Source organism: Simochromis diagramma, unplaced genomic scaffold (genome assembly GCF_900408965.1).
Source record: "Simochromis diagramma unplaced genomic scaffold, fSimDia1.1 OVJJ01000753.1, whole genome shotgun sequence".
NCBI lineage: Eukaryota > Metazoa > Chordata > Actinopteri > Cichliformes > Cichlidae > Simochromis > Simochromis diagramma.
Window position 1 is genome coordinate 15,254,436 of NW_024387523.1, and position 27,380 is coordinate 15,281,815.

The 27,380-nt window shown below is 41.5% G+C and overlaps 2 protein-coding genes across 4 annotated transcripts; one reads left to right on the forward strand and one right to left on the reverse strand.

Moving 5' to 3' along the window:
* Positions 1-1,473: 1,473 nt before the first annotated feature.
* On the reverse strand, positions 1,474-22,781 carry smap2 (small ArfGAP2). 3 transcript variants are annotated; one of them, XM_040020139.1, is made up of 10 exons: positions 22,760-22,781; positions 18,518-18,689; positions 6,797-6,930; positions 5,462-5,626; positions 5,251-5,310; positions 4,365-4,422; positions 3,972-4,129; positions 3,698-3,878; positions 3,157-3,599; positions 1,474-3,078 (listed from the first exon to the last, which is right to left on the reverse strand). In XM_040020139.1, exons 2-10 carry the CDS (start codon positions 18,621-18,623, stop codon positions 2,953-2,955), a joined length of 1,431 nt encoding a protein of 476 aa, XP_039876073.1. In that variant the 5' UTR covers positions 18,624-18,689; positions 22,760-22,781; the 3' UTR covers positions 1,474-2,952. The 3 variants fall into 3 exon arrangements, with proteins under 3 accessions (XP_039876073.1, XP_039876074.1, XP_039876072.1); XM_040020140.1 differs by lacking the exon at positions 22,760-22,781 and having other exon boundaries at positions 3,157-3,596; positions 18,518-19,007; XM_040020138.1 differs by lacking the exon at positions 22,760-22,781 and having other exon boundaries at positions 18,518-19,005.
* trappc3 (trafficking protein particle complex subunit 3) lies at positions 19,537-26,792 on the forward strand. Its single transcript, XM_040020143.1, has 5 exons — positions 19,537-19,713; positions 20,509-20,606; positions 23,085-23,184; positions 24,627-24,809; positions 25,975-26,792. Exons 1-5 carry the CDS (start codon positions 19,672-19,674, stop codon positions 26,092-26,094), a joined length of 543 nt encoding a protein of 180 aa, XP_039876077.1. The 5' UTR covers positions 19,537-19,671; the 3' UTR covers positions 26,095-26,792.
* Positions 26,793-27,380: the final 588 nt, after the last annotated feature.

Below are 27,380 nucleotides of genomic sequence, written 5' to 3' on the forward strand. Positions count from 1 at the left end.
ATTCATGCAGAAGAATCGTGTGAACAGGCATTTGCGTGGTTTAATAGTGTAAGAAATAACGAAAAGGGACTAAAGACAAAGCCCAGCAATGTACACAACAAAACAAAACAACATAAAATTTAACCAAAACAATATTTATTTGCATGTTTTCACAGGGACAATTATCATATGTCACATATACATTGTTAAATTTGATTGAAATTGTGTAAAGTGGGGCAAAGCATGTGGAAAAGAAAAACTAATATACAGAACATGTTGTTTAAGAAACATAATATACAGCGATATTCTGATAAAGAATTAAAATATACAGTATCTTGATCGACAAGTACGTACAAAGTTACATTCCTTTATTCGTTTTTATTTCACTGAAAAAATATTGGACCAAAAAAAAAAAAAAAAAAAAAAAAAAAAGTAGCCTGATCACAAATGGAAAAGCTCAGGTGAGGCCTTAGCGTCCACAGAGGTGGACTTGCATTGCCTTTCCAGAAGCTTTTGTTGACTGACAGATTTGCTGTTGCTGTGCTGGATGTGCTCTCTCTTATATAAATGTTGCTCTCAGTGGAGAAGGTGACTGCTGCTGTCACACTGTTGTGAAATAAGTCCTTATATGCTGCACATAGGCACCTCCTATATTGCTGCCACTCACATTAAAAGCAGCATCTTACCAGCTTAACACAAGTGTCAAATAAAATTAAAATAACAGAAACACAGCATTTCCATAAGCATTTATCAGAAAAGGCAGATTTAGCAACACTTTTAAGAGAAATCGGGGCACAGAGATGGTTTGTGTGGGAGAAGCGTACAAGCATCAGCTAAAACAGATGTGACAGATTGCGGATGTACAATCGCTTTATGCTTCACGATGTGGTTTGGCCAGCTTGTTAAATACTCTCATCCCCTCTCAAAAAGAAAAAAAAACAAAAAAAAACAACAGCTCACTGTTTGCCCCCAACGTAAAGGTGAGGCCGTTACAGCAAAACTGGAAACCCACAGGATGCCATCGAGCACAGACGTTCGAGAGACACAAGGTGCACGTTTCTAGACGAGGAATATATAAAAAACAAAAACACATCGAAACACAAGTGCGCGCGATCAAACGAGTCAACCGAGATCACATTCAGAGCACATGTTTTACCCATTTTTTTTTATTGTTTTTTTGTCAGTCTTTATCAAAGACTTTGTCAGAGGGAGAAACATTCAGAGAGACACATTCGCAAATCTTAACAAACATACAGTACAGTACATACAATCAGAGCTAGATACACATTCTTTTCATGCAATTCAGTGGAAGCATCTGAAACCCGGCTGACCTTCACCTTGAAGTTTTCCGTCTCTACTCCCACTTCTCTGTTCACCTCCTATTTACAGACATTCAACGTTATTTGAGGCCACTAATGCACCAGGTAGATTCTTAACTGGAGGTGTGCGGGCACTGATGACACTGCATGCAAAATGATTTCTTTCTTCTTCTTCTTTTTTTTTTTTTAAGTGTCCTACCCTTGGTGAAAGAACAGCACAGTGAAGACAGTGATGCTGGACTGCTGAATTGCTGTTTTTTTTTCTATTAATCACTAGTTAAGTGGTTGAACAGGAAAAAGCATACAGGAATACTGTCCACTTACAGTAAAGCTAGTGTTGATCTTTGGTCTCCCAAAATATGGTTTTGGACTTTTGACATTTGAAGATTAAAGATTCTAAAAGAAGCCCTCTAGATATTCAGATGAAGACATCAATATTACGGGCTGTGTAGGTAGGATTTGTTGCTTGATTTAAATATTGTTAGATGAGTAGAATTTCTAGATATATGTGGCTAAAAATGGTTATGCGTATTTGTCTTCTGCATGCAGCATGAAGGGACTATTAGGCTAGCCTAGCTTTTATATTTTTTAATGATTATTAAGTGAATTAGCAGCAGCTCATCTCACTTATGTGAAAATACACTTTTCACATAAATCTCGAACTTGAAATTGGCTGAATAAAGTTGTAGCTGCTACACTTTGCAAATATGGCTGCTGTTAAAATGTAGCTATGTCTACGGTGGCCCTGAGAGGTCACATGCACTGCAACTGTAGAAAACACCAGCAAAACATTAAAATTTTGCAAAAGCACCACAGAAGTTGATTAAAACATAACGGACATAGAAAAAAAAAATTCTGACAAAACACAATGGACACTGTAGGTACATGGTTGCTGTTAGCCGTTTACTGTTAGCTGTTAGCCAAAAACATTTCTGTTGTGTTTTGTTTGATTTTTTTCTGTTAGCTTCTCCAGTGTTTTTCTTTCTATTTCCATTGGGTTTTATTGACCTTCCATTATGTTTTGTGTGCTTTTGCACCATTTTCCATTTTTGCTGGTGTTTTATTAGGCAGCAGTGTGTTTGACCTCTCAGGGCCACTGTATATATCATCACTAAATGTCGCCCCATCAGTTGGGTAAATACTGGTAATGTAGGGCGTAAAGTATGAGCCACCTATTTAGGTTGCCAGATTATATATCTCGGTCTATTTGAGCTTTTAAAGCTAGGCTAACCCCAATGCCAACCCCAGTGCCATCTGATTAAATATGAAACAGTGCAATTCTGCAGCTGCTTGATACCCTCATAATGTTTCTGCACACAAGCTCTCTCTCATAAAGGCTGGGCAGAAAGAAAGCTCTGGAATCCTAACCAGTGGCCTCAGAACCGCCTTGTCGTAGTCGTCATATGAAAAGGTCCTGAAGGCAAACATGGAAATCTGCAGAACATGGCTATGCATGAGACGGCAAGAGGAAGCGCAGCCAGAGAGGAGAGAGAGAGGTAGTAGTGGTTTCTCAAACCTTCTTCTTCTTCTCCACCTCAGTCTCCTCCTCCTCCTCCCTTGCATCAGAAAATGTTTAATGGAGAGTCTGATCCACGTCGTTTCTCTTCTCCTTTTGTGGGTCGTTGGCGCTCCATCGAATCTCAGATAGACAAGCTCATTTCCACACGTGCGCTGTCATGTGTGCCGAACTTGGAGCTGCTGAACCTCCCATTTGTTGACCACTGTATCCCATCATACCGCTGGTGTTGTAAAGATTCATGCCGGCCATGTGCTGAGTCATCTGAAGGGCACAAAATGAACTTTAGCAACGGATCCACTCCTCTCACAACTTTCAAAACCCCAAAAAACAAACACACACCTGACTGATGTTCCACTGTAGCTGCTGGGCTTGCTGGACTCCGTAAGTCTGCTGCTGGGGTAATGCGGGCAAACCCCCAACCTGCTGCTGCTGCCCCATCATCCCACTTTGTTGCTGTCCTATAATGCTGTTCTGCTGCTGTACCATCATTCCAGTTTGCTGCTGTCCCATCATTCCTGTCATGTAGGGCGACGGCACAACGCCGCTAGGCTGAGCCGTGACACCCTGAGCGCCCATTAAGCCATTCTGCTGCCCCATCATGCAGTTCTGCTGAATTCCAATCATGCTGTTTTGTGGCACTGCCATCACCCCGCTCTGTTGCTGCCCCATCATGGCCATCTGTGATGTCATCATAGTGCCTCCCATTCCCCCCGCCTGGGCTAAAGAATGGTATGGACCGTACGGGTGTGTTGGATATCCCATTTGGTTCATGTACAAGCCTGCTGAGAGCAATCACAGACACCAATAACGATGAGCAGACTATCACCGTGTCAACATCCAGATCTGGACCACATCTGACAGAAATCTTATAAACTCTTACCATGTGCAGCCATACTGCTGGCATGTACCGAGGGAGTGGAGGCGTACAGGGAAAGAATGGAGTCCTTGGATAGTTTCTTGACAGTGCCCTCCTCTGCTTTGGGTGCTGCGTCTAAGAACAAGCTCAGATTCTCAGGCACTGAGGCAGTCACTCTGCTCTGAGGCATGGTGCTGGAAACAGACTGGACAGACACAAGGCAAAGATGAAAGTCTGTCTGAATGTACGCAAATAAAAACTCAGCAGCTTATAGCATGTACAATGTGTTGTCTACTACCGTGCTTTTTGTAGAGGAAGCAGGGGAGGGGGCTGCGAGGGAGCTGAAGAGATCCAGGGCAGAGTGTGCAAGGGCTGCGTTAGACACCACTGGGCTCTCATTACTGTCTGGAACACATCCTCCACCATTAGACACCGCAGGGCTTGGAGCTGGGGCATCTAATAGAGGTAATGATGATAACAACCGTTTCAGGTATCCACGTTCAAAGCAGCTCATCTAATTAAGATTCAGCTTTCTGTCCTAAAATAGATGCCTGGCATGTTTATTTGCTTTTTAGGTGCAGACTTGCAACATAAAGCAGTTCTATATTAAGACAGCAGTTTCCTGGTGTGCTAATATTTTGGACTCTGTGTTAGTGTAAGCGCATGCGTGCAGGTGCATAAGGCAGAATACCTAGTCCAAGCAGGTCTGTGACAGACTGGGAATCTGTCTTTGGGCTGACGTCCTTTTTCTGTCACAACAGAGAAAATCAGTGTAATTAATGCAACAATTCTGCACTGGCGAATGAGTCTGTCTGCTGATTCTTTTACTCTTCACACTCACTAGTGGTATAAAATGACTGTTCCATTCAAGTCACCACAATAAAAGTTACCAGCTTTTCTCTGCCTTTTGTTGACGCCTTTTCAAATACAGGGATGACCAAGGTTTATAATTAAGTTCAACAAGAATGTTTCATTTTCAATGTTTGACTTAACTTTGTCTCACTAGACAATATCATAGAATTTTTAAAACAAGAATGTTTCATTTGAAAGATTCTATGAGACTGTCTAGTGAGACAAAGTTAAATTCTACAATATGCATCATCTCTCCAGATGCTAAAATGTTTATATCAGTTCAATTACATTTTATTTATATAGCATCAAATCACAACAGTTGACTCAAGTTGTTTTGTTTTGTAAGGTACAGAGTTTACAAAAATACAGAGAAAACCCCAAAAATCAGACAACCTCCTATCGGTGCCAACCAAGCACCTGGCGACAGTGTGAAGGAAAAACTCCCTTTTAACAGGAAGAAACCTCTGGTAGAACCAGGCTCAGGGAGGGGCGGCCATCTCTGGCAACCGGTTGGGGGTTAGCTTTGGACCTTTTTTTTTAAAAAAATGTTGTTCAAGACAGGGAGTGTGGTTGCGACGATTGACTACTACTCCATTAGACTTTGGTTGCCTCTTGATTTTTTTAAATTAATTTAGCAACTTAACAATATAATAAACAAAACCAAGATAACAAAGGCCAGAATGGAATCTCTGGTCTATGATATGAACATGGAATGATGCACCTACCAATTTCATCTTCTCAAATACAACTGGCTCCTTTGGGATGTTGTCACAACTCTTTTCTTTCTGCAAAAAGAAAAGAAGTGGTTTGGTTTGACGACACTCAAGGTTGGTCGAGGATAGCAGGAAAGAAAGAGAAATTCACTCTCCAAACCTGTTCTGCAGATTCTGCTGGAGACACAAGAACAAACACGTGGATCTGTTTGTGTGGACTCACCCTGAGCATCTGGATGTCAATGACTTTATCCATGTATTTCTTCTTTTCGTATTTGTCCCTAATAAAGATCTCGGCAGCCTGGTCTGTCTCGGGACGCTGGAAGCACTCGGGTAAAAAAGCCTCGTAGAGCCGTTTGGCCTTGGCATTTCCCATCTCTTGAACACACTGGGGATACCAACGGAGAACAAAATAACTGACACATTGCAAAGAAATCTGGTAATGTTCAAATGCAATATCCAAGGTGTCCTTGTTAAAGTGCGGTTATATGAAAAAGCAGGATTCTTACAGTGAGAGCTGTAGAGAACTAAAGAAAAAGTGCTGACCAAAGAAATCCCCTCACACTGAGAAGCATCACGCTGACTGTCTTGTCTATCAGACCAGACGAGATGAGCTGCATACTAAAGAGAAAGAGGCTACTCGGAGGTGGAAAATCCTCAGTTATACTGTATGTGAAAATACCAACTACCAGATAAAATAAGCATATATACATAGAGTAAAATTACTAAATTACAAAAAATTATATTGTTGTTTATTTTCTATCCATCTCTATATTGTATGGAAATCTATTTTATTTAAAGGTTTTACTTTCTGAAAGATTTTCACAAAAGAAGCAACAGCTTAAAATTTTGGGAAAACAGGTGTTTTCTTGTTAACAGTCTTATGCAATGAACAATACCGCCTATTTTAAAATTTAACATAAAAATCTAAAGATACAACCAGCACATGGTTCATTTGTGTTGCTTTACCATAAAGACTCAAAACAGAGAGTCAGCCAAACATGTCTGACCATTTTAAAACAAACTCACTGATTAACACAATAATCTTATTTACTTCAACTTTTAAGTAACCAGTTTAAAAATGAACAGTAGTGGTTTTTCTCGATCTTATGCTAAGCTAATTGGTTGATTGTGATTTGGATTATATCCACAGTATACCGCCCCCCGCCCCGCCCCCCATTACACATGTTTTACTGGGTCATAATGCATCCCCTTAGTTTATCCTCTATCTGAAATAAGCTGTCTCTTTAATGTGCCACTTCTTAATAGACAACCTTCTTCTGATTGGATGCCCCTCACTTGGCTTCCACAAACAGAACCCATGCCTTGTAAGCCACCTTCTAGTCTGAAATGACCATACAAGGAAATTTGAGCCAGGCTAGTGTCAGTTAAGCTAATTAGAGAAACTTGAAAAACAAACAGACAACCAAAAAACAAATAAGAAAGCCAACATTTATAGCGTTTAATAATCAGGGACAGTTCAAAATATTTAACCCAATATTTAAAAGCTTTTGAGTTTTTTAGTGGTTATGAAACTTTCATAGTGAAGACCACTGACCTGGACTTGCTCCTGCGTCCACTGATCCAGGTTGACAGACTTGACCTTGGAGATGTGAACCCCCAGGTTTCGATGGATACCAGCACAGCGGATACAGATGAAGATGCCCAAATTCCAGGATGCCCATCGTGGACCTGGAAGAGCAACAGGGGGGGGGATGAAATTTAGAGGACAGGAGAGAGTCTTCGCAGAGGAGCGATGCAAGGAGGTGGTGATAAGCCAAGCTAAACGTATAAAAGAGATTTAGGTTAAACAAGAAAGAGGGCTAAGTGAGTAGACTAGAGAAACATGAGGGAAAAAAACAATTAATTTTAGACCAATTATAAAGAGACAAGTCTGAAACCTCAATTATGAGTCTGAACTCAGCAGGGAGCACATCTAATCCTGTGTAAGTCATGCGGTGGCCTAACACATAATAGGATCCAATACGAGAGTTAGCCTACATAACTGAGAGGCGAGAGGAGGAGTACAAAGTCCCACAAACACGCACCTCACACACACAAGCAATCACACACACTCAGGGCCTGGATACCTGCAGGGATGATTACTCATTTGATCAAGAGCCTGTGTGTGTGGGAGCACTGTGATCTGAGCCAAACGTATGGATCCACTCAGATTTTGTGGAGACCTGTTTATTGCTTATGCTGCATATGTTTTAGCTTAAAAGCATGCTTGCAAATCTTCCTTCTATATTCAGAACATAAAAGAAATAAAAACATCATAGATGAGATCGTTATTTATTTATTTTTGCTCAAGATATGCAACCATCCTCTTTGGGGACTGCACTCAGCTTCAAAGATAATATTTGTGCTGCTCTTACATCTTTACCATATCTCCCTCCTCCTCTTTCCTTGCCTCCATCTCTTTCTGCGACTCTCTGCCTCCACTTCTCCAAACCATCTCTGCTGTGAGTCCCTGCAACCCTGCTGCCACAGGTCCGTGCACTATGGCCTTCACGCCACTAGGGGGAAGAGCAGCTTTTCGATTTGGATTTCTCCTCTTCTGGCAGATAAAGGCATTGTGCAGAGCTTAAGAAAAGGCCATTCTATGCAAATGAAAGGGGAAGTCGAGTTTGAGAAGGGAAAAACACGCAGCGCCTTCCTCTTTTCCTCTGAGAAAAACACTGCAATGAATAGGCTCCTTCTTGAATCCTACTAGAATTCTGTTTGCACTATTAAGAGTTAGTTTTCAGTTTTCTCCATCTTTTTAAACTGCGAATCACAAATGCAAAAAACAGAGTCACCATGTGCACTGGTCTTCCTCACTGTCTAGCTGCAGCATTAGCTGTCTACTGGCTAATAATAGTAGAATTACTCTGCAAAGCCTGCTTAGCCACTGCACACGCCGACACAGACATAGAGAAAGACAGAGACGCTGTCAATAGTGTTGAAGTCCCTGAACACTGGAATTAGTTTGTCCTTCTCATCTCTTATTCTAATGCTCCCTCTGTGCTCTGGCCGCCATTTCTTATCTTTCTCACTACGGCTGCCTCCCTCATGTTCTCCTTTGTCTGCTTATATCTCTTTCACACCAGTTCCATTTCTTCCTTTCTGTTTATTTTCTGCCCTCATGTTTTCTGGGATTTGTGGGAATGCTTTTTCCATTCTTTGCATATTGAAAAGTTTCTCCTTTTTTTTAATAGCAATGCACAGTTTTGACTGATGTCTCTACAAAAAAATAGGCGAGTCTATAATAACAATTAGATCAGCTGTCATGAAACATAGTTTAGGTGCTCCTGATGTTCAGAAGATGAATCATAGCTGACCTGACCTCTTCTCAGTCATCATTATGAGGCTGATGTCTGTGCTTTTAGCTGAAATGTCTTCGAAATTATGGCATGCGTTACAATAGCTTAACTTTGCTTTAACAGGCAGAGCCCAACCACTATACGCTTGTATTTTGTCCCTTTAGACACACAAAACATAGATTTCCCTAACATCTGTTACGTGTAACTCTTTATTTACTCATTTGGCCTCGTTTGTCTGACTCTCCTCGGATGGTTGTTTGGTTGTTATGTTGCCAGCAGGGAAGCTGTAGAGTGCCGTCTGGTAGACAAACTATGCAATGTAAATCCCCAAAAGTTGATTCTGTCATCTGGACGTAGCGTTTTCAGTGGGAGAAACGTTTCGTCACTCATCCAAGTGACTTCTTCAGTCTCAGCTGACTGCAGGTTTCCCCAATCTTATAGACACCTACAGGCCAGTGGACACTCTTTCAATGATGAGGATGTACACATCCTGGACAGGGAGGAACGCTGGTGTGAGCGCAGAGTCATACGAAAAGGGAAAGACCATCTCTGAATCGAGGAGGGGGCCTAAGGTTACATCTTTCGCCATCTTACAATGCTGTGATTCCAGCCATTCCCCAACTCTGTGAATGGTACTCACGGCCATGGATCAATTGTCTTTGATCAATGAGCTTTGATCAGTGGTTGTTGATCAATGGTCATGAGAATTTGCATAATTATGATGAAGGTGCCCTCCCAGCCCATTGTTCCTTCAGTGGGCTGGTTTCAGCCATTATGCAAATGTACTGTTTAAAAGTTAGGGGAAACCTGCAGTCAGCCGAGACTGAAGAAGTCACTTTAATGAGTGACGAAACGTTTCTCCCGCTGAAAACGCTACGTCCAGATGAACAGAATCAACTTTTGGGGATTTACTTACCTGGATGATATGCAATGTAAACATTGATAAATTAGTCAGGTTTGATCAAGAAGTCATAATGTGTAAAATGACAATATTCTGTTCAAGTAACTCAAAGTTGGTGGGTCCTTAGTAAACAGAACCCACTTTGAGCAGCCAAAAGAAGAAGTTTATTGGTGTGGCCCTTTACAACAGTCCCAGTTTCTCATGTCGCCCCTTGGGAAAATTAATTCCCAACCCCTGCTTAAGGGAGGTAGCCAGCCACCTATGTGACTGGAGCATGCATGTCCACTAGTAATTGACAGTGAACAACCTCACACCTTTTCTTTCTTGATTAATGGAATTACACTAAAATTCAACTGTAATTTCTATTTATTGTCAATTAGGAAACACTTGTCCTCGCTTACTTCTGTGTTACACTGTAACACAACTCAAAACCGCACACCCCTCTGAAACCCTAAGATGTAACAAACGCCGTAACAAACTACTGGAGTGGACATGAGGGAACGGAGAAATATGTTTCTGTCATGGCTGGTACAGCATTCAAAATAATTAATAACACATAATGCACCATGCACAAGCATGAATACTAGTAACAGTGTTGGCCACTTACAGTGGCTTGCAAAAGTATTCGGCCCCCTTGAACTTTTCCACATTTTGTCACATTACAGCCACAAACATGAATCAATTTTATTGGAATTCCATGTGACAGACCAACACAAAGTGGTGTACACGTGAGAAGTGGAACGAAAATCATACATGATTCCAAACATTTTTTACAAATAAATAACTGCAAAGTGGGGTGTGCGTAATTATTCAGCCCCCTGAGTCAATACTTTGTAGAACCACCTTTTGCTGCAATTACAGCTGCCAGTCTTTTAGGGTATGTCTCTACCAGCTTTGCACATCTAGAGACTGAAATCCTTGCCCATTCTTCTTTGCAAAACAGCTCCAGCTCAGTCAGATTAGATGGACAGCGTTTGTGAACAGCAGTTTTCAGATCTTGCCACAGATTCTCGATTGGATCTAGACACCAGACAGGTCAGGGATAAAGTTATTGAGAATTTTAAAGCAGGCTTAGGCTACAAAAAGATTTCCCAAGCCTTGAACATCCCACGGAGCACTGTTCAAGCGATCATTCAGAAATGAAAGGAGTATGGCACAATTGTAAACCTACCAAGACAAAGCCGTCCGCCTAAACTCACAGGCCGAACAAGGAGAGCGCTGATCAGAAATGCAGCCAAGAGGCCCATGGTGACTCTGGACGAGCTGCAGAGATCTACAGCTCAGGTGGGGGAATCTGTCCATAGGGCAACTATTAGTCGTGCACTGCACAAAGTTGGCCTTTATGGAAGAGTGGCATGAAGAAAGCCATTGTTAAAAGGAAACCATAAGAAGTCCCGTTTGCAGTTTGCCACAAGCCATGTGGGGGACGCAGCAAACATGTGGAAGAAGGTGCTCTGGTCAGATGAGACCAAAATGGAACTTTTTGGCCAAAATGCAAAACGCTATGTGTGGCGGAAAACTAACACTGCACTTCACTCTGAACACACCATCCCCACTGTCAAATATGGTGGTGGCAGCATCATGCTCTGGGGGTGCTTCTCTTCAGCAGGGACAAGGAAGCTGGTCAGAGTTAATGGGAAGATGGATGGAGCCAAATACAGGGCAATCTTGGAAGAAAACCTCTTGGAGTCTGCAAAAGACTTGAGACTGAGGCGGAGGTTCACCTTCCAGCAGGACAACGACCCTAAACATAAAGCCAGGGCAACAATGGAGTGGTTTAAAACAAAACATATCCATGTGTTAGAATGGCCCAGTCAAAGTCCAGATCTAAATCCAATCGAGAATCTGTGGTTAGATCTGAAAACTGCTGTTCACAAACACTGTCCATCTAATCTGACTGAGCTGGAGCTGTTTTGCAAAGCAGAATGGGCAAGGATTTCAGTCTCTAGATGTGCAAAGCTGGTAGAGACAGACCCTAAAAGACTGGCAGCTGTAATTGCAGCAAAAGGTGGTTCTACAAAGTATTGACTCAGGGGGCTGAATAATTACGCACACCCCACTTTTCAGTTATTTATTTGTAAAAAACATTTGCAATCATGTCTGATTTTCGTTCCACTTCTCACGTGTACACCACTTTGTGTTGGTCTGTCACATGGAATTCCGATAAAACTGATTCATGTTTGTGGCTGTAATGTGACAAAATGTGGAAAAGTTCAAGGGGGCCGAATACTTTTGCAAGCCACTGTATGTAGGTCATAGGCTCTACAAAGATTCACCACAAAAGTCCAAATCAGCCTTTACATGCTAAACCGATAAACATACCCAGTAAAAATCAGCACCGTCACTGTTAGCATCTTGACGTTAGCGCTTAGCTAAAAGCACTGTTATACAGTTCAACTGAGCTGCTAGCATGGCTTCAGAGTCTTCTTTCCATACACTGCCCGTTATTTTTCTCCCCTCATGCGAAGGTTTAATCTGCTTCCAGCTGGGTATTATGAATGTTTGGAGTCATGGTCCTCAGGTGTGCACAGGAGTGCGCTGATCCGGTGAGCCGGGGGAGCAGAAAGAGCACACAGATGAAGGCTACATTTAAGGCAGATCACACCTGCACACCACAGAGAAGCAGCCTTCTCTTGTTCCAATCAATGCTATGCTTGAGTAAGAACCCATATGCAGTGTGTCTGTCCGGCAGCACTGCACACCTACAGGTGCTTTGAACAGATATACAAGGAAGTAGGTGGAGGAGACGTCTAAAAAGGGAAGAAAAGATTGAACCAACGATCCCTATGAATCACTTTTTCTTTGTGGCTGGCATCACAGTGAGTGTAGACTGCTCCACCGTTCACCAGCAGCGGTGAATACATGTCCTCTTTTCTTGATGTGATCAAAAGAGCAAATGCCAACATCATTTAAAGGTCTAATTAAATTCTCCAGGTCTGACTAATAAGTCCCTTTCTCAGTTTTTACACGGAAAAGCATCCAAAAGCAGAGACAACTGATGAATCACCCTGGCAAAACTAAATAAATAATTAAATAAAAAAATGGCTGTGGTCATGGTTGTGAAACACGCAGGCTGAAGCACATTAGGGGTGGAGAAGGCAGAGCCACAGCGAGAGCCAAAAACAGAGACAAGCAGGAGGGGATTTTTATAGTCATCAAATGGTGGACTTTAGACGTCCTGCTGGGGTGTAACGGGGGGTATGACGAGCAGAGAGCGCACACAGAGATCTGTAATGAACTTCGCTGTCATTTACACACACGTATTTGAATACTTTTCCATACCATTTCTGGCGACTTAGTCATTAACTTCTCATCTTAAACACATCTCTGTTAAAAACCCTGTCTGAATCCTTACAGTTACAAACACACAGGTGCACACGTTACACAAATACACTGGTCCACCGACTCTCACACACATACACACTTGTTCATGAGCAGGTACATATGGTCCATTAGCCTACATCCCACAAGGATAAATGGTGCTCTCTGCATGTACCCAGTTAATCCCACGGAGCATCTCAGCCATCAGCGGATCCCATGCCCTGCTCCGCCGCCACACAAAACACACGCTCATGCATACACCCCTTTGTCCCTTACTCTCTAGCCCATTAGCATCTAAATCAATCCAGATACCCTGGAGCCACCCAGTGACCCAATCTGAACCAAGCAGATGGAACCTATTGATAATTTACAAAAGGCACACCCACCATCTGTGTTACCATGCAAACATCATGACTGTGATCCTGCAGGTGAGTAATTGAGGTCGAACAGTGTTACATATAAAAAGATGAGTAAGGCAGTCCAAATTTTTAGTCCTGCTTTTATGTCTTTTTTAATCTTATTGCCCACATATTGTTTTTATCCCCTGAAATGTTATAAGGTTATTGTGCTGAGTAGTCATCTGTGTTATTTGCTTAGCTGTTAGAGCAATCCCCTACACCAAGATAACCACTATCTATAGAACTAAAACGCATCCTTAGAACCAATTTATCACCCGGTGAAACAGTAACAGCACAATTCATGTGACATAACTTACCTTTGAGGAGCTCACAGCTATATGATTTTTAGGCTTTTAATAACTGCTCTCTTTAAGCTTCTCCTGACATTTTGTCTGCTTCCTGTGCGGCCAATTCACAGATAAAAACCCCAGCAGACTGACGTGTGACCTTATTATACTTTTGTGTGTTTTTCCTACATGGTTGTATAAGGCTGAATCACCAATCAGTCCAAACGGGCAACTCAGGACCCAACGAGAAAAGTCGTGTTTAGGATAGTCTTACGGAGGGGCAATATCTTTATGTTTTATCCTATAAATTGTTACAGTGGTCAGTGCTCATGTTAAAAATGGCCAAAGTTTCAATGTACAAGAACTCTCTAAGAGCCCAGCTCAGCCTCAGACTGATTTTCTTTTCACTCGTTCTGTGTTTATACACCACTTTGCATTTAATCATTAATCTCTGGCTCTCCTCCACAGTGTATCTTTTGTCCTGTGTCTCCATCCCCTCACCCCCAGCCAGTCAGTCATGGCAGATGGCTGCAGCTCCTTGAGCCTGGTTGTGCCGGAGGTTTCTTCCTGCTAAAACAACAGTTTTTCCTTCCCACTATTGCTTGCCGATTGCTAAGCTGGCGCTTACATACTCAGCATTCTTAAAGGGAGAGTTCACACCAAAAGCAAATGTATGGGTTTTTCCTCTGTTTTGATATTCTGTGATAATAAAGTTAACTAGTTTTGGTGATGTTAGCTGTGCCTTCTTTTCATTATAATGGAAATACATGGTTAAAAACTGCTTACTAACTCAACAGTAGAATCTTTTTCCAGAAATCGTGACCCATTTACTCCAAAACACTACGGTGAGCAGTTTCTGGTATGAGTCCTTTTCTTGGTAAGGAAGCATGCAGCTGACAACATTACAGCTCAGCTGAGGAAGGACTCCCTTAATGTTTACATCCTGTCACGCTGTCACTAGCACGAGACGCGTGTGTCCTCCTGCGCAGTGATACGATTTGCAGGTGTAAAGGCAGGATCAGGGTTGTTAAAAAGGGACCCAGCAGCTTATTTGTCCCAAAGCCCTTTGCAGCTTAATCTGGCCATCGCTGTGTATTAGAGAGTTGTGCGCACAGCAATGTAGCACGGTGCCACCCTCTCTCTGGTACTGAGGCTCTGTACTTTGTGCCAGCCAAGGACACACGCGCAAACAAACACACAGACACACACGTCCAATAACCTTCTTCTCTGAATGGAAATCTCTGCTGACTTCTCATTGGATGAGATTAAAAAGGGTCCGAGGGGAGGAGGGGACTGAGAGCTCATGGTAGAGGTAGACAGCCTGGCATCATCAGGTGATATCACCACAGCAACCAGGGCCCAGCATGAGTAAACACAAGTACAATGGAGACAATAAGGGAGACATGCTTTTATGCTCATTCAAACACACACACACACACACATGCACGCACATGTACACAGCCCCTTGAGACTGAAGCCAGAGGTTGAAGTGTTGACTACATTATGCACCCTGCCTAACCCTCTGCCTCTCCCCCTGTCTCTTTATTATTTCCTGGCAGTATTAAGGATTTACTGGAGGGGTGTCACTTTATGAGGAAGTGGTGGAAATAAATAAACAAATAGCACACAAAGTCATTCAGCCCAGAGAAACAGACAGAGACAGGAAGTTTGCAGTGCACAGGCAGTAAGCTACAGTCGGAGAAAGAGATATTGTTAAGCGGTGCAGTATATAATAGACAGGGGAATGTCTGAGAGTGCTGCTGTTGTGTGTTTGCATTCGCTGGAATAAACACGTTCTTGGCTCCATACACCACACCACTTCCTCTCTGATCATCCTGAGAGAGGGAGGGAGGGAGGTAGGTGATGAACGTGCAACGGCAATCAGGTGCAAACAAGATTAGACCAAGCCCCATCACGAGCCATATGGCCAAAAATAAAAAAAAAACCTGATAAGAGAGAGAGGGCAGGGGAGGGCACTAATGTGCTTGAGGTGTGCACTTGTGCGGCTGTGCACGACTCGAGTGTGTAGTCTGGAATCTGTACTTACAGTTTTGAGAAATGCACTACTCAGCAAAGAGGTAAAAAAAACACTCTCTGAGCATCAGCTCAGATCACAGAGTCAGCCAGGACTTTGTAACCTTTCAAAATAAAAGCTTTTTATAACAAAATAATATTTGCTGTTCTTTAAAACTGTATTCATATTTACTGGAAAAAAATGTATTTTGGAACAAAACATTATATTTTAAAAATCAAAAATAATAAGATCTGGCAACCTGTCCAGGGTGTACTCATGAATCACACAGTCGCATGTCAATCATTTTCTTTAAACCCATTGGTGGTTAATTCCCTTACTCGCCAGTGGTTATTTTTCCTGTTGCGACCACAATTCAAATTTTTACTGTCATCCCACGGTCACTGCTCGTCACATTGCTGCAAGAGCCTTCCTGTGTGGACACCCTTTTAGCAAATTGTACAAAGATTTTGTAATGTGTGAAATCTTGACAGAAAACATGTTTTTGTTTGTGTGTGTGGGTGTGGTTGGCAGGGATGTCGAGCTCTTACATTGAAAATCTAAAGAGTTCACACCAAGAGAGCCTTTGTGACCGTGATTTTAATATGCAAGAAAAAGGAGAAACGTAGTAGTAATCAAACTTGTGTAGCTAACTTAAATACCCTTTCTCTCTCCACATGTGCCTGATTTGGGAGTAAAAGGTCGTAAAATTAGCATCACATATGCAAATATAATCTTCTAAGATATCATTTATTCTCTGTGCTTCTGAAGTCTGCGTCCGAGCCTTCAAACAGCATGTAAATAAGCTGCAGGAGCCCAATCATACTGTGCTGTTTTCAAACTGTCCACTGAGCAGTCACAAGTGTGTTTGCCTGAAGGCGAACAGCATCACTTCTAAATATCTTGTTTAAAAGAGCACCCAAAGGCAATAGGAACATTAACAAAACCCTGCGTTGTTATATTCATAGATCTGGTGACTTATTCAGTTTAAATACAACTAAGACCTTGTGGTCACATGTCATCTTACTAAAGTAATGTACAAATGTGTTTTAAAAGGAAAAAAATGTCTATCACAAATTAGATATTAACATCCTCCCAGGAGAGATGATGTGCTGTACTTACTTGACAGCTGGAACAGATTTTTTCTAAAGCTTTAATTACACACTTGAACTTGTATAGACTTAGCTGACTATACAGTTTAGCCTATAGATGTTAGATTTTTTTATTAAGGCAAAACTTTGCATAGAATTCGGTATCATTATAAAAAAAGGATACTAATATGCTCACTACTAAGTCTGTGTTTTTAGTCTTGGACTCTGCTAAAGTAGCTTTGCATGAATCAGAGTTCAGAATAATCCTTATTTATCTTCATTTAGATCTTCCTATGTCTGAGACAAGCCAAATCTGATTGGTTGCCCCTTGTAAACAGAAGATTGACCATATTAAGGACATCCTGATACCAAAAATTCTCTGGGTGAAAATAGCTTGTTGATGTTGGAGGTTTGAGGAGAATGGCCAGACAGATTTAATGTTGAAACACAAAGAATCACTCGTTACAACCAAGGTATACAGAACAGCATCTCTGAAAGCACAACAAACCTTGAAGCAGATGGACTTCAAACCACAGAAGATCATACTGGGTGTAAATCCTGTCAGCTGAGAACAGGAAACTGAGGCTACAATTCATACAAGCTCACCACACATGGATAACAGAAGACGTAAAAATGTTGCCCAGTCTGATGAATCGAGATCTCTACTGCAATATTTGGATGTTAGGGTCAGAGTTTGCTAGAAACAACATGAAAGCATGGATCCATCCTGCGTGGGGAATATTTTCATACCAACTAAGCATCGTTTAAATCACCACAGCCTACTAGAGTGCTGTTCCTGAGCATGTCCATCCCTTTATGACCCCAGTGTGCCCATCTTCTGATGGTTGCCTTTAATGTTTGCCAAGTGGTCAGTAACTTTCGCATATATAGTGAATACTCCCATTTTAAACTGGGGTCTGTCTACACATATCATTCTCAAAGTTTGTATTTACCAAGGGTGTCCTCCTGCGTTACAGTGATTTGTGTACACACAGCACTTCCTTTCAAACATTTAGAGTCAGTGATGTTGATCTCGATAAGCCCAACACCGGCTGTATGCTCTACAGAATCCACCCACAAGGCCCACACAACATGCATGTAAACAAAAACATTCCTTTTCCAGAAAAATATGCAAGAGCTCTTTAACTAACATAAGGAAACAGCCCCACGGCCTCATCAACTTGTTGATGGCTCATCCGAAAACCAAATAAAGAGCAACCTTTGAATAGTCTGTTTGTTGACTCAAGACTCTGACTGAGTGTATTTGCAACCAAAACACCAGTGTTTACCCACCCCTATGGCAAAAATAAAGGTTCAAGGCCTCCTTGAGGCTACACACAAATGAACACGTAGAACACCTGACAGTCTGATTATGGTGATTCAGTGTATAAAAAGACAGCCTGGCTCCACTACAATCAAGCAACTCAATAAGTCTCCTTGCTATATAGGTAATCACTGAGAATTGCAGCTCAGTGTTGTAAGAACATTGCAGTGCCTCTTTGTTAAGAGTTGGGTTTCACTGCCTGCTCCCAGTCTGCAAGAACAGTGTGTTCAGGGTGACTCAAAGTCAGCACAGGTGCCTTCAACTCCATCTCTGTGCCTGCTTCCCTGCTCTTTCCACACCGGCTGTCAGACAACCTGAGCGGCGATAGCTGGAGTCATTTTCACTAATGAGCGCATTTTCTCACTTCATCCCGCCACGCAGTTCTCACCCTTTAAACCCTTTTTAGATCCTATTACTTGAGGTAGCTTGGCATGATGTAACTGCATGCCATGCTCCAGCCGTGTAAGGATGTGGCTCCACGTCTTTGCACCATAGTACAATGCAATTGGTCGAGGGATGATGAATGCAGTGCAGCATTTTTTTCCAGCGTAGTAAACGATCAAAGAGGGTCGATTCAAGCGCCGGGCGCGCGCCTCGGGCACAAAACCCGGGGAAACATGACCCTGATGGAAATCACCTACCTTTCGAGTCACAGTCGGCGCAGTATTTGTTCTCCTCCAGCGCCAGTAAAGAGTTGAGGACAGCCTGGTATCTGTCAACGTCTTTCACAGATTTGCCCGTCATCATCCTCCTCCACCACCACCACCAACACAACAGTTCCTGCGGTCTGTGCCGGCTATTGCCAAACGAGCCCTTAACAAAAAAAGGAAAGTGTGAGTACGGGCGATCTGCTCCGCCGTCCCTCTTCTTCCTCTTCCTCGCTGTGGAGCGCAGAGTTTGCTTCACGACGATGGGATGATTGCCTTTCAACCAACCAGCATGCGGCTTATTCGAGGTGAAAATACCCCCAATCAGGATGAAGAGGATGCCATGTGATGTCTGAGATTCAAAATGTGATGCTGACTTTGAAGCACATCTGTTACCTATCACTACTATATTCTCTCTGTGTGTGTGAACCCCCTTCCTCCGTCTTTCTCTCTCCCTCTCTCTTCCTCTCCCTCTACCTCACTTTCTCTCTCTCTTTCACACACGGACAATATCTGTAGAGTTAAAAGTTATGTTATGAGCAAGAGTAATCACTACACTTATTGAGAAAAAACTTTTTTAACGACTATAGGTTTAAATTATTTGTCAAGGAATCTTACAATTTTATAAAGCAGGCTTTTAAAACTCACAATTTATCAATATATTGCCCATATCGCCATCGTGTGGTCAATTATGGGAAGATTTTGTTGAGACCAAGAATTTGCGGTCCTCGGTTCCCCTCCAAGACGCCAGAGGGCGGTAAGATAAGCAGCTGAACAAAAACTGCGTCAAACACACCCCTAAAACTGTAGGAAAAAATGCGTTTCTTTCAAAATAAAGTGTATTATCTGGTGTTATACATAAGAGGCTACATTTGTCAAAATATCGGCAACAACAGAGTGTAATTTTAAAGGCTTTTTATTCCTCATTGCACCGTTTTCTTTAGTTTCAATGGTTTACTCGCGAATTTCCCGCAATAAAGCTTTTACTTTTAAGTAAGACCGGAAGTTCATGTTTCTATCTCATGACGCTTGATACAGCGAGAGCGACTTAAACAGGCGATTACGGAAATAACTGCTTAGCCCGAATCAAATAAATAAAGGATTAATATCGAGTGCACCACCTGTGTAAGCCCGTAACACCCGTCACAATGTCCAGACAAGCCAACCGGGCAACAGACAGCAAAAAGATGGTAGGCGACTCCCACAGGATTAATGGCAACATAGCAAGCTTAGCTAGCAGGATGCTAACCGTGGCTGTAAGGCTAAATTAACAACTCACTCATGTCTCTGACCTGAGCTACTCGCCGAATTATGCATATTTATCTTGCACGTGTGGCTAGGTACAAGAGGTATATTTGTACCTGTTTAACATTTATTTCACTGTTGCTTAATGCCGGGTTTGGCTTTGACAGGAAGTGGAGCTACAAGCTAAGCTATGACAACAAAACACAAAAACACATTTAAAAGCTATTTCTTAAAGGATTTTTCAGTTTAACGTATATGAATTTGCAATTTATTAATTGAGCTGACTAAAACTGTAATATACCTTTCTAAAAACGACGCTAAAACACTATTTTCCAAGCAGGTATCGTAGCTCCTGTGCCGTGACAGGTCATTCGTGTCAGCTGTGGCTCTAATCTTAACAGTTATTTTATGGTAATAGCATTAGATCTGTATAGCTTTTAAAGTTTGGTGTGAAAACTGAAAGATCAGCAATAGAAAAATGTGCCACATATCAATGATCTATTATTCAATCCTAAGCTGGCATCAAACGTTAGTTCAATTCTAGGAGCTGCCCTGGGACGATCTGTTTAACTTCTAGATGCTCAAAAATATCCCATCCCCAAATTATTATTTAACTTAAAAAATTTTATATAGGCTTTTCTTGCTGGTAAAAAGGTTGTCATTTGTCCAGATTTGTGTGGGGCAAACATAACATGTGATCTGTGTGGTTTCTGTTGGTTTTTTGTTTGTTTGTTTTTTAGAACTCGGAGTTGTTCACACTGACTTATGGGGCCCTGGTCACCCAGCTTTGTAAAGACTATGAGAATGATGAGGAGGTCAATAAACAGCTGGATAAGATGTGAGTACTCTTTCAAGCAGGATTTTTCCTGTCTTTGAACGAACCATTTGCTCCACATACAGTAAAGGCATTTTTTTTAAGCACAACCGACAGACAGTGCTTCAATTTGTGACCATTTGAATAACAAACTGTGAATTAAGCTCGAGTCTGGTCAAATCCTCTTTTGAGGCTCACACCCAGCTGTCGGTTGAAAATTGTGTAAATACTGTTAAATGCACTTGCTGTGTGAAACAAAAAAAGCATTACTTAATTAGAAACACAGAAGGTAAACTTTTCCATCACTTAAACAGTAACTAGGTACTTTATGAGGTACACCTATTTGCTGCCCTTCAACACAAATTCCTAATCAGCCAATCACATAACACCTCAGTTCATTTAGGTTATCCTGTCTCAAGCTGTTAGGGAGGCAACAGTAACTCAAATAAGCACTTGTTCCCACCAAGGTATGTAGAAGAGCATCTGTGAATACACGGTGTGTCAAACACTGGGATACAGCAGCAGAAGTTCAAAAGCGCAGCGCTTTTTCTGTGTTAGCTGGCTTGACACAGTCGAAAGCCCCAGTCACCGAAAATAGCCACCACAGTGCTTTTTACCACCTTTCTGTTAAGCTGGGTTTCTGCTCTGCTATGTGAATGATTACATAAAAATAGTGATTTTACAGGTCATGTGACTCTTCTTTCACACAAAGTGAGTATCACCTACTGCAATAAGAGACAGATCCTCAGATAATGATCATAAAATAGTGATTAAAAATATACCAGTAAAATGCACCATTGTCGCAAAGAGAATGCTACTGAAGAACATTAATCTTGGGATTTATTTCACACAGCGGTAAATAAACAGTTCCGTGTGCTGCTATTTATTTCAAAGGTGACCGCGGCACATTTGAGCTTTTAATCTTTGAACTAGTTCCATTTAAACATTAAAGGTTTCTGTTCTGTAGCCTAACAAAGGAGATGTGGAAATCATTTTACTTTGTCAGCAGAGGAAAGTGAAATGAATGTGTTTTGTTCTGGTAGCTGCAATTCCAGCAATGTAAAAGAGATTTGGCACCAAATTAAAAAACCTGTGCGAACTTGGTCCATCCAGCTTATTTTAAACTGAAAATTGGAACATAACCTGGTCAGGTCTTCAGCATAAGTTACCACGGTGATTTTAGCTAGGTAAAAAGAGAGCCATTTTTGTGACACAGAAAACTGACTTTTAAGCTCGTAAAAGCTTGATAAGCTATTAAATAACATGAAGGCATGAATCAGTCCGGCATCAAGCTGGTGATGTAGTAATGTGTAGTGTATCCATCTTCTGATGGTTGTTTCCAGCAGGATTAAGTACCATGTCCCAAACCTCAGATCATCTCAATCTGATGATCTGAGGTCAAAACAAAGGCACCCTTTGTTTAATTTATAGTTAATAAGTTCATCTATGTACCATTAAGTATGTGCTATCATTCAGCCTGTTTAATTTGATACATTAGGAAACATAAACCTGGCTCTTCTGGTAGATAATTCCAAGCCGCTGAAACTCACTACATAACTGTTATGATGTGCAGGTGTGCATCACAAAGCCATAATGCAATAAACACACAATTTATAACATCATACATAATTTTGAACGTATCACAGGAAGTACAATGCTGATGACAAGGTATTGCCGAGTATTCTGTACATGAGTATTTATCTGTAACAAAGTTCAGTTCTTCTGTCTCGCATATGTTGAGCCTGTGGTTTTCAATGGATGCTCTCAATCATGCATCCTTTGGGATTTTTGAAGCCTCTTGGGTGACTCTTTATAGCTGACAGCTTCATTGTACTCTTTAAGCGTTTTCCTATTTTCAGTTCATAACATAGCTTGACACAAAATGGAGCAGAGACGTAGTCTTATCGGATTTCATTTCTTACACTGCTGCTTCTCCTCTTGTAAGTTCTTTGGATGGGGTCTTTTGAAGAAGCAAATTTTTAATATTAAGACAGAAGAATCTTAGGAATGCCAAGCAGGAGACGGTACTCCCCCAGAATAAGATTAAGACAAAATGATTGGTTTCTAACTTAAGAAATTTAAATTATCCTGTCATGCTGACAGACCTTTGGACTGGATGTACTTTGTTTCTCTGGCTGTGCGGTAACCCTGAGCTGTCAGGACGAGGCTCGTCTTACCTGGCCTTAGAAGGTAGTGAATCTGCACTGCCCAATCTGCCAGATGCCATCCAGCTGGTTAGAGACGGACCATGTTAGGATTGGGATGCATCCATTGGCTTCAGACTCTGCTGTTAGGTTAAGTTGTCTGGACTCTTTAATCAGAAATGTCATTATTTGGCAAGTATATGAACCAAAAGGATTTGAAGCTGTCTGCCTTGGCTTTACAGTTTACCGCAGGTTAGCCTGTCATTTCCCCCCAACTACTTTTCCTTTAATATAAAAAGAAAACATGATTTTGTCTCTTACCCACTTCTCTCTCTCTCTGACGTTCTGACTTCCACAGGGGTTATAACATTGGTGTGCGTCTGATCGAGGACTTCCTGGCACGCTCAAGCATCGGCAGGTGTCAGGATTTCCGAGAAACAGCCGATGTCATTGCTAAGGTAACTGGAAGGTTCCAGGCCAATCAGAGCATGACCATGGACTTCTCCCAAGATAGACAGAGGGAAATAGGAGAGGGAGGAAGGGACAGAAGGGACAGATTAGAGGGAACATTTCTAATAAAACACCCTAACACAGGATGGGTGAAAGAGTGTCAGGATAAGGGTAAGGGGTAAGTAGACAAGAAAAGCTCAAAATACAGAATGAAGCATATTTCTAAACTTTATGCTAAAATCACATTCGTGTGAGTGTGTGGAAATGATCCGGTGTGAAATGTGATGCAAATTCAGTGATACATCTCTGGTTTGCCATCTTTGGACTTTTATTTTGAAAGAGAAACTGTTAAGCTTTTCCTTATTTTCTCTAACATATTTGCTGTTGCTATCATAGATGCTCACATTTGTCATGGCCAAAGTAACAAGTTACAAGTAATCCCTATGAACCAAAGGCTCTAAATACTGGCTGTGAGCACAGAAACCACACCCACCTGCTATTCAAACTTTCTGGTAGTGAGCGGCAGCCAATTAGAAGGTTACAGGCCTTAAAAGGAACAGTTTATCTATTTATTTATTGTTCGTGTAGTAGATGTAGTGATGTGCTTTACCAAGGCCCAGTATGAGAAAAATAAGAATTATTTTTCTCATACTTCAAATGTGAATTATGCATAGTTGTTAAAATAGCTGGAAGTTAACAAAATGGGTCTCTGTTCAGCTCTGGCAACAGGGCTGCATAACTGAGTCTGGTTTTATACTAAGTCACCTGGCTGTCAGTTTTTCCATATGACTTCCTTGTGACAAAAGGACACAGACAGACCAGGAAGGCGGCTCTCGGGCACGTTGAGCCCCTTCAGTTGCTTTCGAGGTGTTACATCTGCGTGCAAAGGGAGTCATTCCACAGATGTAACAACACTCCAGCTCAGGGACCTGGCTCGTGGTCATGAAGAGAGAGGTCAGCTCTGTAAATGGAGGACCACTATGGGACAGCGGTTTGGAAGGTGCAGTGAATGACTGCTTCAGAATATCTCGTGACCTCTAGTTAAACTCTGAAATCACCTCAGCAATTCTTCAGTTAAATAGACGCAGAAGAGGTCTGTTATGTGGTCACAACAGATTTTCTACAGCTGTGGATCATATTTTCATTATTATTCTGTGGCTAGTGATGTTTAAAAACTGGAATAAGGACAGCAAACATTTTACATACGAGTGCAAATCTGCCCAGGCCAGCTTAATGATGGAATTGGAATGTGCAACTGGGATTTTGTTTGCGCCATTGAAATTTTATTTGTCAGAAAATGAGAAAGCCTGCCGTTCCCTCTATGAAAAAGTGATAAAGAAGAACAAAAGCCAAAAAAACTGATGACTTTATCAGAAAATATTTGGAAATGATTAATGTTTTTTTTTTCCTTTTTTCTCTTCTCTGTTGTTAATATTGGGGTCTCCATTAGGTTGCTTTTAAAATGTACCTAGGAATCACCCCAAGCGTGACCAACTGGAGCCCTGCAGGAGATGAGTTTTCCCTTATCCTTGAGAATAATCCACTGGTAGACTTTGTGGAGTTGCCAGATAACCACAGCACACTCATCTACTCCAACCTTCTGTGCGGCGTCCTCAGAGGAGCCCTGGAGATGGTAAGATAAACCTCAGAAGTTTTAAGGTGCCGCGTGTATAGGATGTATGGAAAAATATAAAGAAACAATGGTGATATGGTTCCAGTGCAGTTACATTTAGTTTATGCCGTAAAATGATGGCATACATCTTTAATGATGTCTACTACCAATTTTATTTTGGATTTCCTCTAATCCACACAGGCTCAAACATATACATATATAAATACATTGGTAGAGTTTATTTAAATTGGTTGGTTTTCTGGCACAGACCTCGCTTTTAAGTGTAGTCCACAAATTTCCAATAGGGTTAATGGTAAATGGACTGATTCTTATATAGCGCTTTTCTACTCTCCCAAAGTACTCAAAGCGCTGTATACAACAAGCCACATTCACCCAATCACACCCATTCTCACGAGCACTTTCTCTACAAGTAGTGCTTTCTAACTACATTCACACACATTCATACTCCGATGGATGCATCGGTTAGTATCTTGCCCAAGGATACTTGACATGCAGACTGGAGGAGCCAGGAATTGAACCACCAACCTTCCGATCAGTAGGTGACCTGCTCTACCTCCTGAGCTACAGCCCCCCCAGGGCGGAGTCTTGGGAAGTTTTCAGAATGTTAATGTTGGCCAGCTTTATCCATGCCAAAACCAGTTTTGTTGTGTGTTTGGGATCATTGTCTTGTTGAACACCCAGCTGTGTCCAGCCTTCAACAGTCAAGATTTTGATTCTAGGTGAAATAGAAAAATTTCGAGATAGTTGTCCTCCTTCACTCGTATGATGCTCTCTGGGGGAAAAGCCCAAGAGCTTTTTTTTTTTTTTTTTTTCCCCCCGCTGCCAACACCATACTTGAGAGTAGGCACCGTGCTCTTAGATTTGAAAGCCTAACACATCTCTTGTCATTGTGGCCACATAGCTCAAACTTTGTCTTATCTCACATTATACTTTTCTTCCGAAAGCTGCTTGATTTTGGAGCGGGTGCTTCTTTCCTGGTCAGCACCTTGTCAATCTATGACAATGTAAAACTTGCTGTGGACATAAAACCTGATGAACATTCATGCCCATGATGAGTGTATACAACTTCTGACCACAACTTTAATAGTGGAAAATAAACAAATGAGGATAAAAGTCTGTCTTCCTTTTTGTTTTTTAAAACAAAATCTTTATGAATGTGGTTTAGGTCCAGATGGCGGTGGATGTGAAATTTGCCCAGGACACTCTGAGAGGGGACAGTGTGACAGAAATCCGCATGAAGTTCATTAAGAGGATTGAAGAAAACCTGCCTGCGGGAGACGAGTGATGGAAACGCAGAGATCACCTGCATCCCACAGAGGGAGGACTGATTTAAACACAGAACACTTTAAAAGATGAACACGATTCACACCATCAGACCGCATGCTCAACTTTAACAGGATGGTTACTTTTCTGGCAACATAACATCTCTACGAGTCGATGTGAGCATAAGAGGCTGATGGATGATTCACTAAAAATACCTGAATCGACTCGTAGCTTCAGTTTGACCATTTATTTGTTACTAACCCATGTTTAAAGACTCTCGTTGACGTCTTTTTCCCTTGAATAAAGTGTTTCGTTTATTTTTGTTCGGCACAAGGCGAGTAAGTCTTATGCCAAGTTGTTGTTTTTTTTTTTTTTTTTTTTTTTTTTTTTTTGTTTTTTTGGTCTATCTTCTCTGTTTTTTGTTTTTAATGAAATCACACTTTATTGCTGCCAATTATTTGGCATGTTAATTTATGATGATGTTCAGTAAAAGTGACATATTTGATGTGATGCTTTTCTCATCCATTTATGAGATTTGAAACCTTCTAACATGCCTGCTTGGGGACCTTGAACACTTTAAACCAAGCTCTTTCTTACACAAACACATTAAATGTTTCAGTGTACTGTGGAAGTTATTTCTTTGGAGCTGTTCTGCAAAGGCAAACAATAACCGACCTTAATTTCTCTCTTATGTTTGTTCAGGGCCCATCGAAGCAATTTGCATGGGTGCAGAAAAGTCCCCAGTTGGGGCTGTCACACCTGTGAATAGCTCCCTTACAAGTAATGAACAGAACCTCTCAGTCAGACCTGCTGCACACCTCATCAATAACTTAAAACACAGGCGGCCATTCATGAGATGTAGCACATGCACACACACAATCCATCTGTGGTTCCACATTTGAAAGGAAGAAAAAAAAACTGGTCTGGATACAATGAGAAGATTAGTAATATTTTCTTAATTCCTCATTTTTATTTATTTTTTTTATTGTGTAACAGAACAGCAAGAGTACCAAACTCACGAGTATGCTGAAAGCACTTAGAGAATGAGATTGTCAGATAGGGATTTCCTTTTGGAGAAATCTGTCAGCCATTAACTGCTGGAAACCTCGAGGCCCTACACATTCTTATTTTATAGCTACTAGTGCTATTACATGAACCCATGACAAATTCTGTTGACTTGAGGTCAATTCTCCAAACAGCCACAAGAGGTTGCTGTGTACATTAGCTTTCCTCTGCGGGCATGTGGTTTAAACGATGTACTTTTTTTTTTTCCTGCCAAAGATGGATATATTGCGGTGTGGGGGTGTA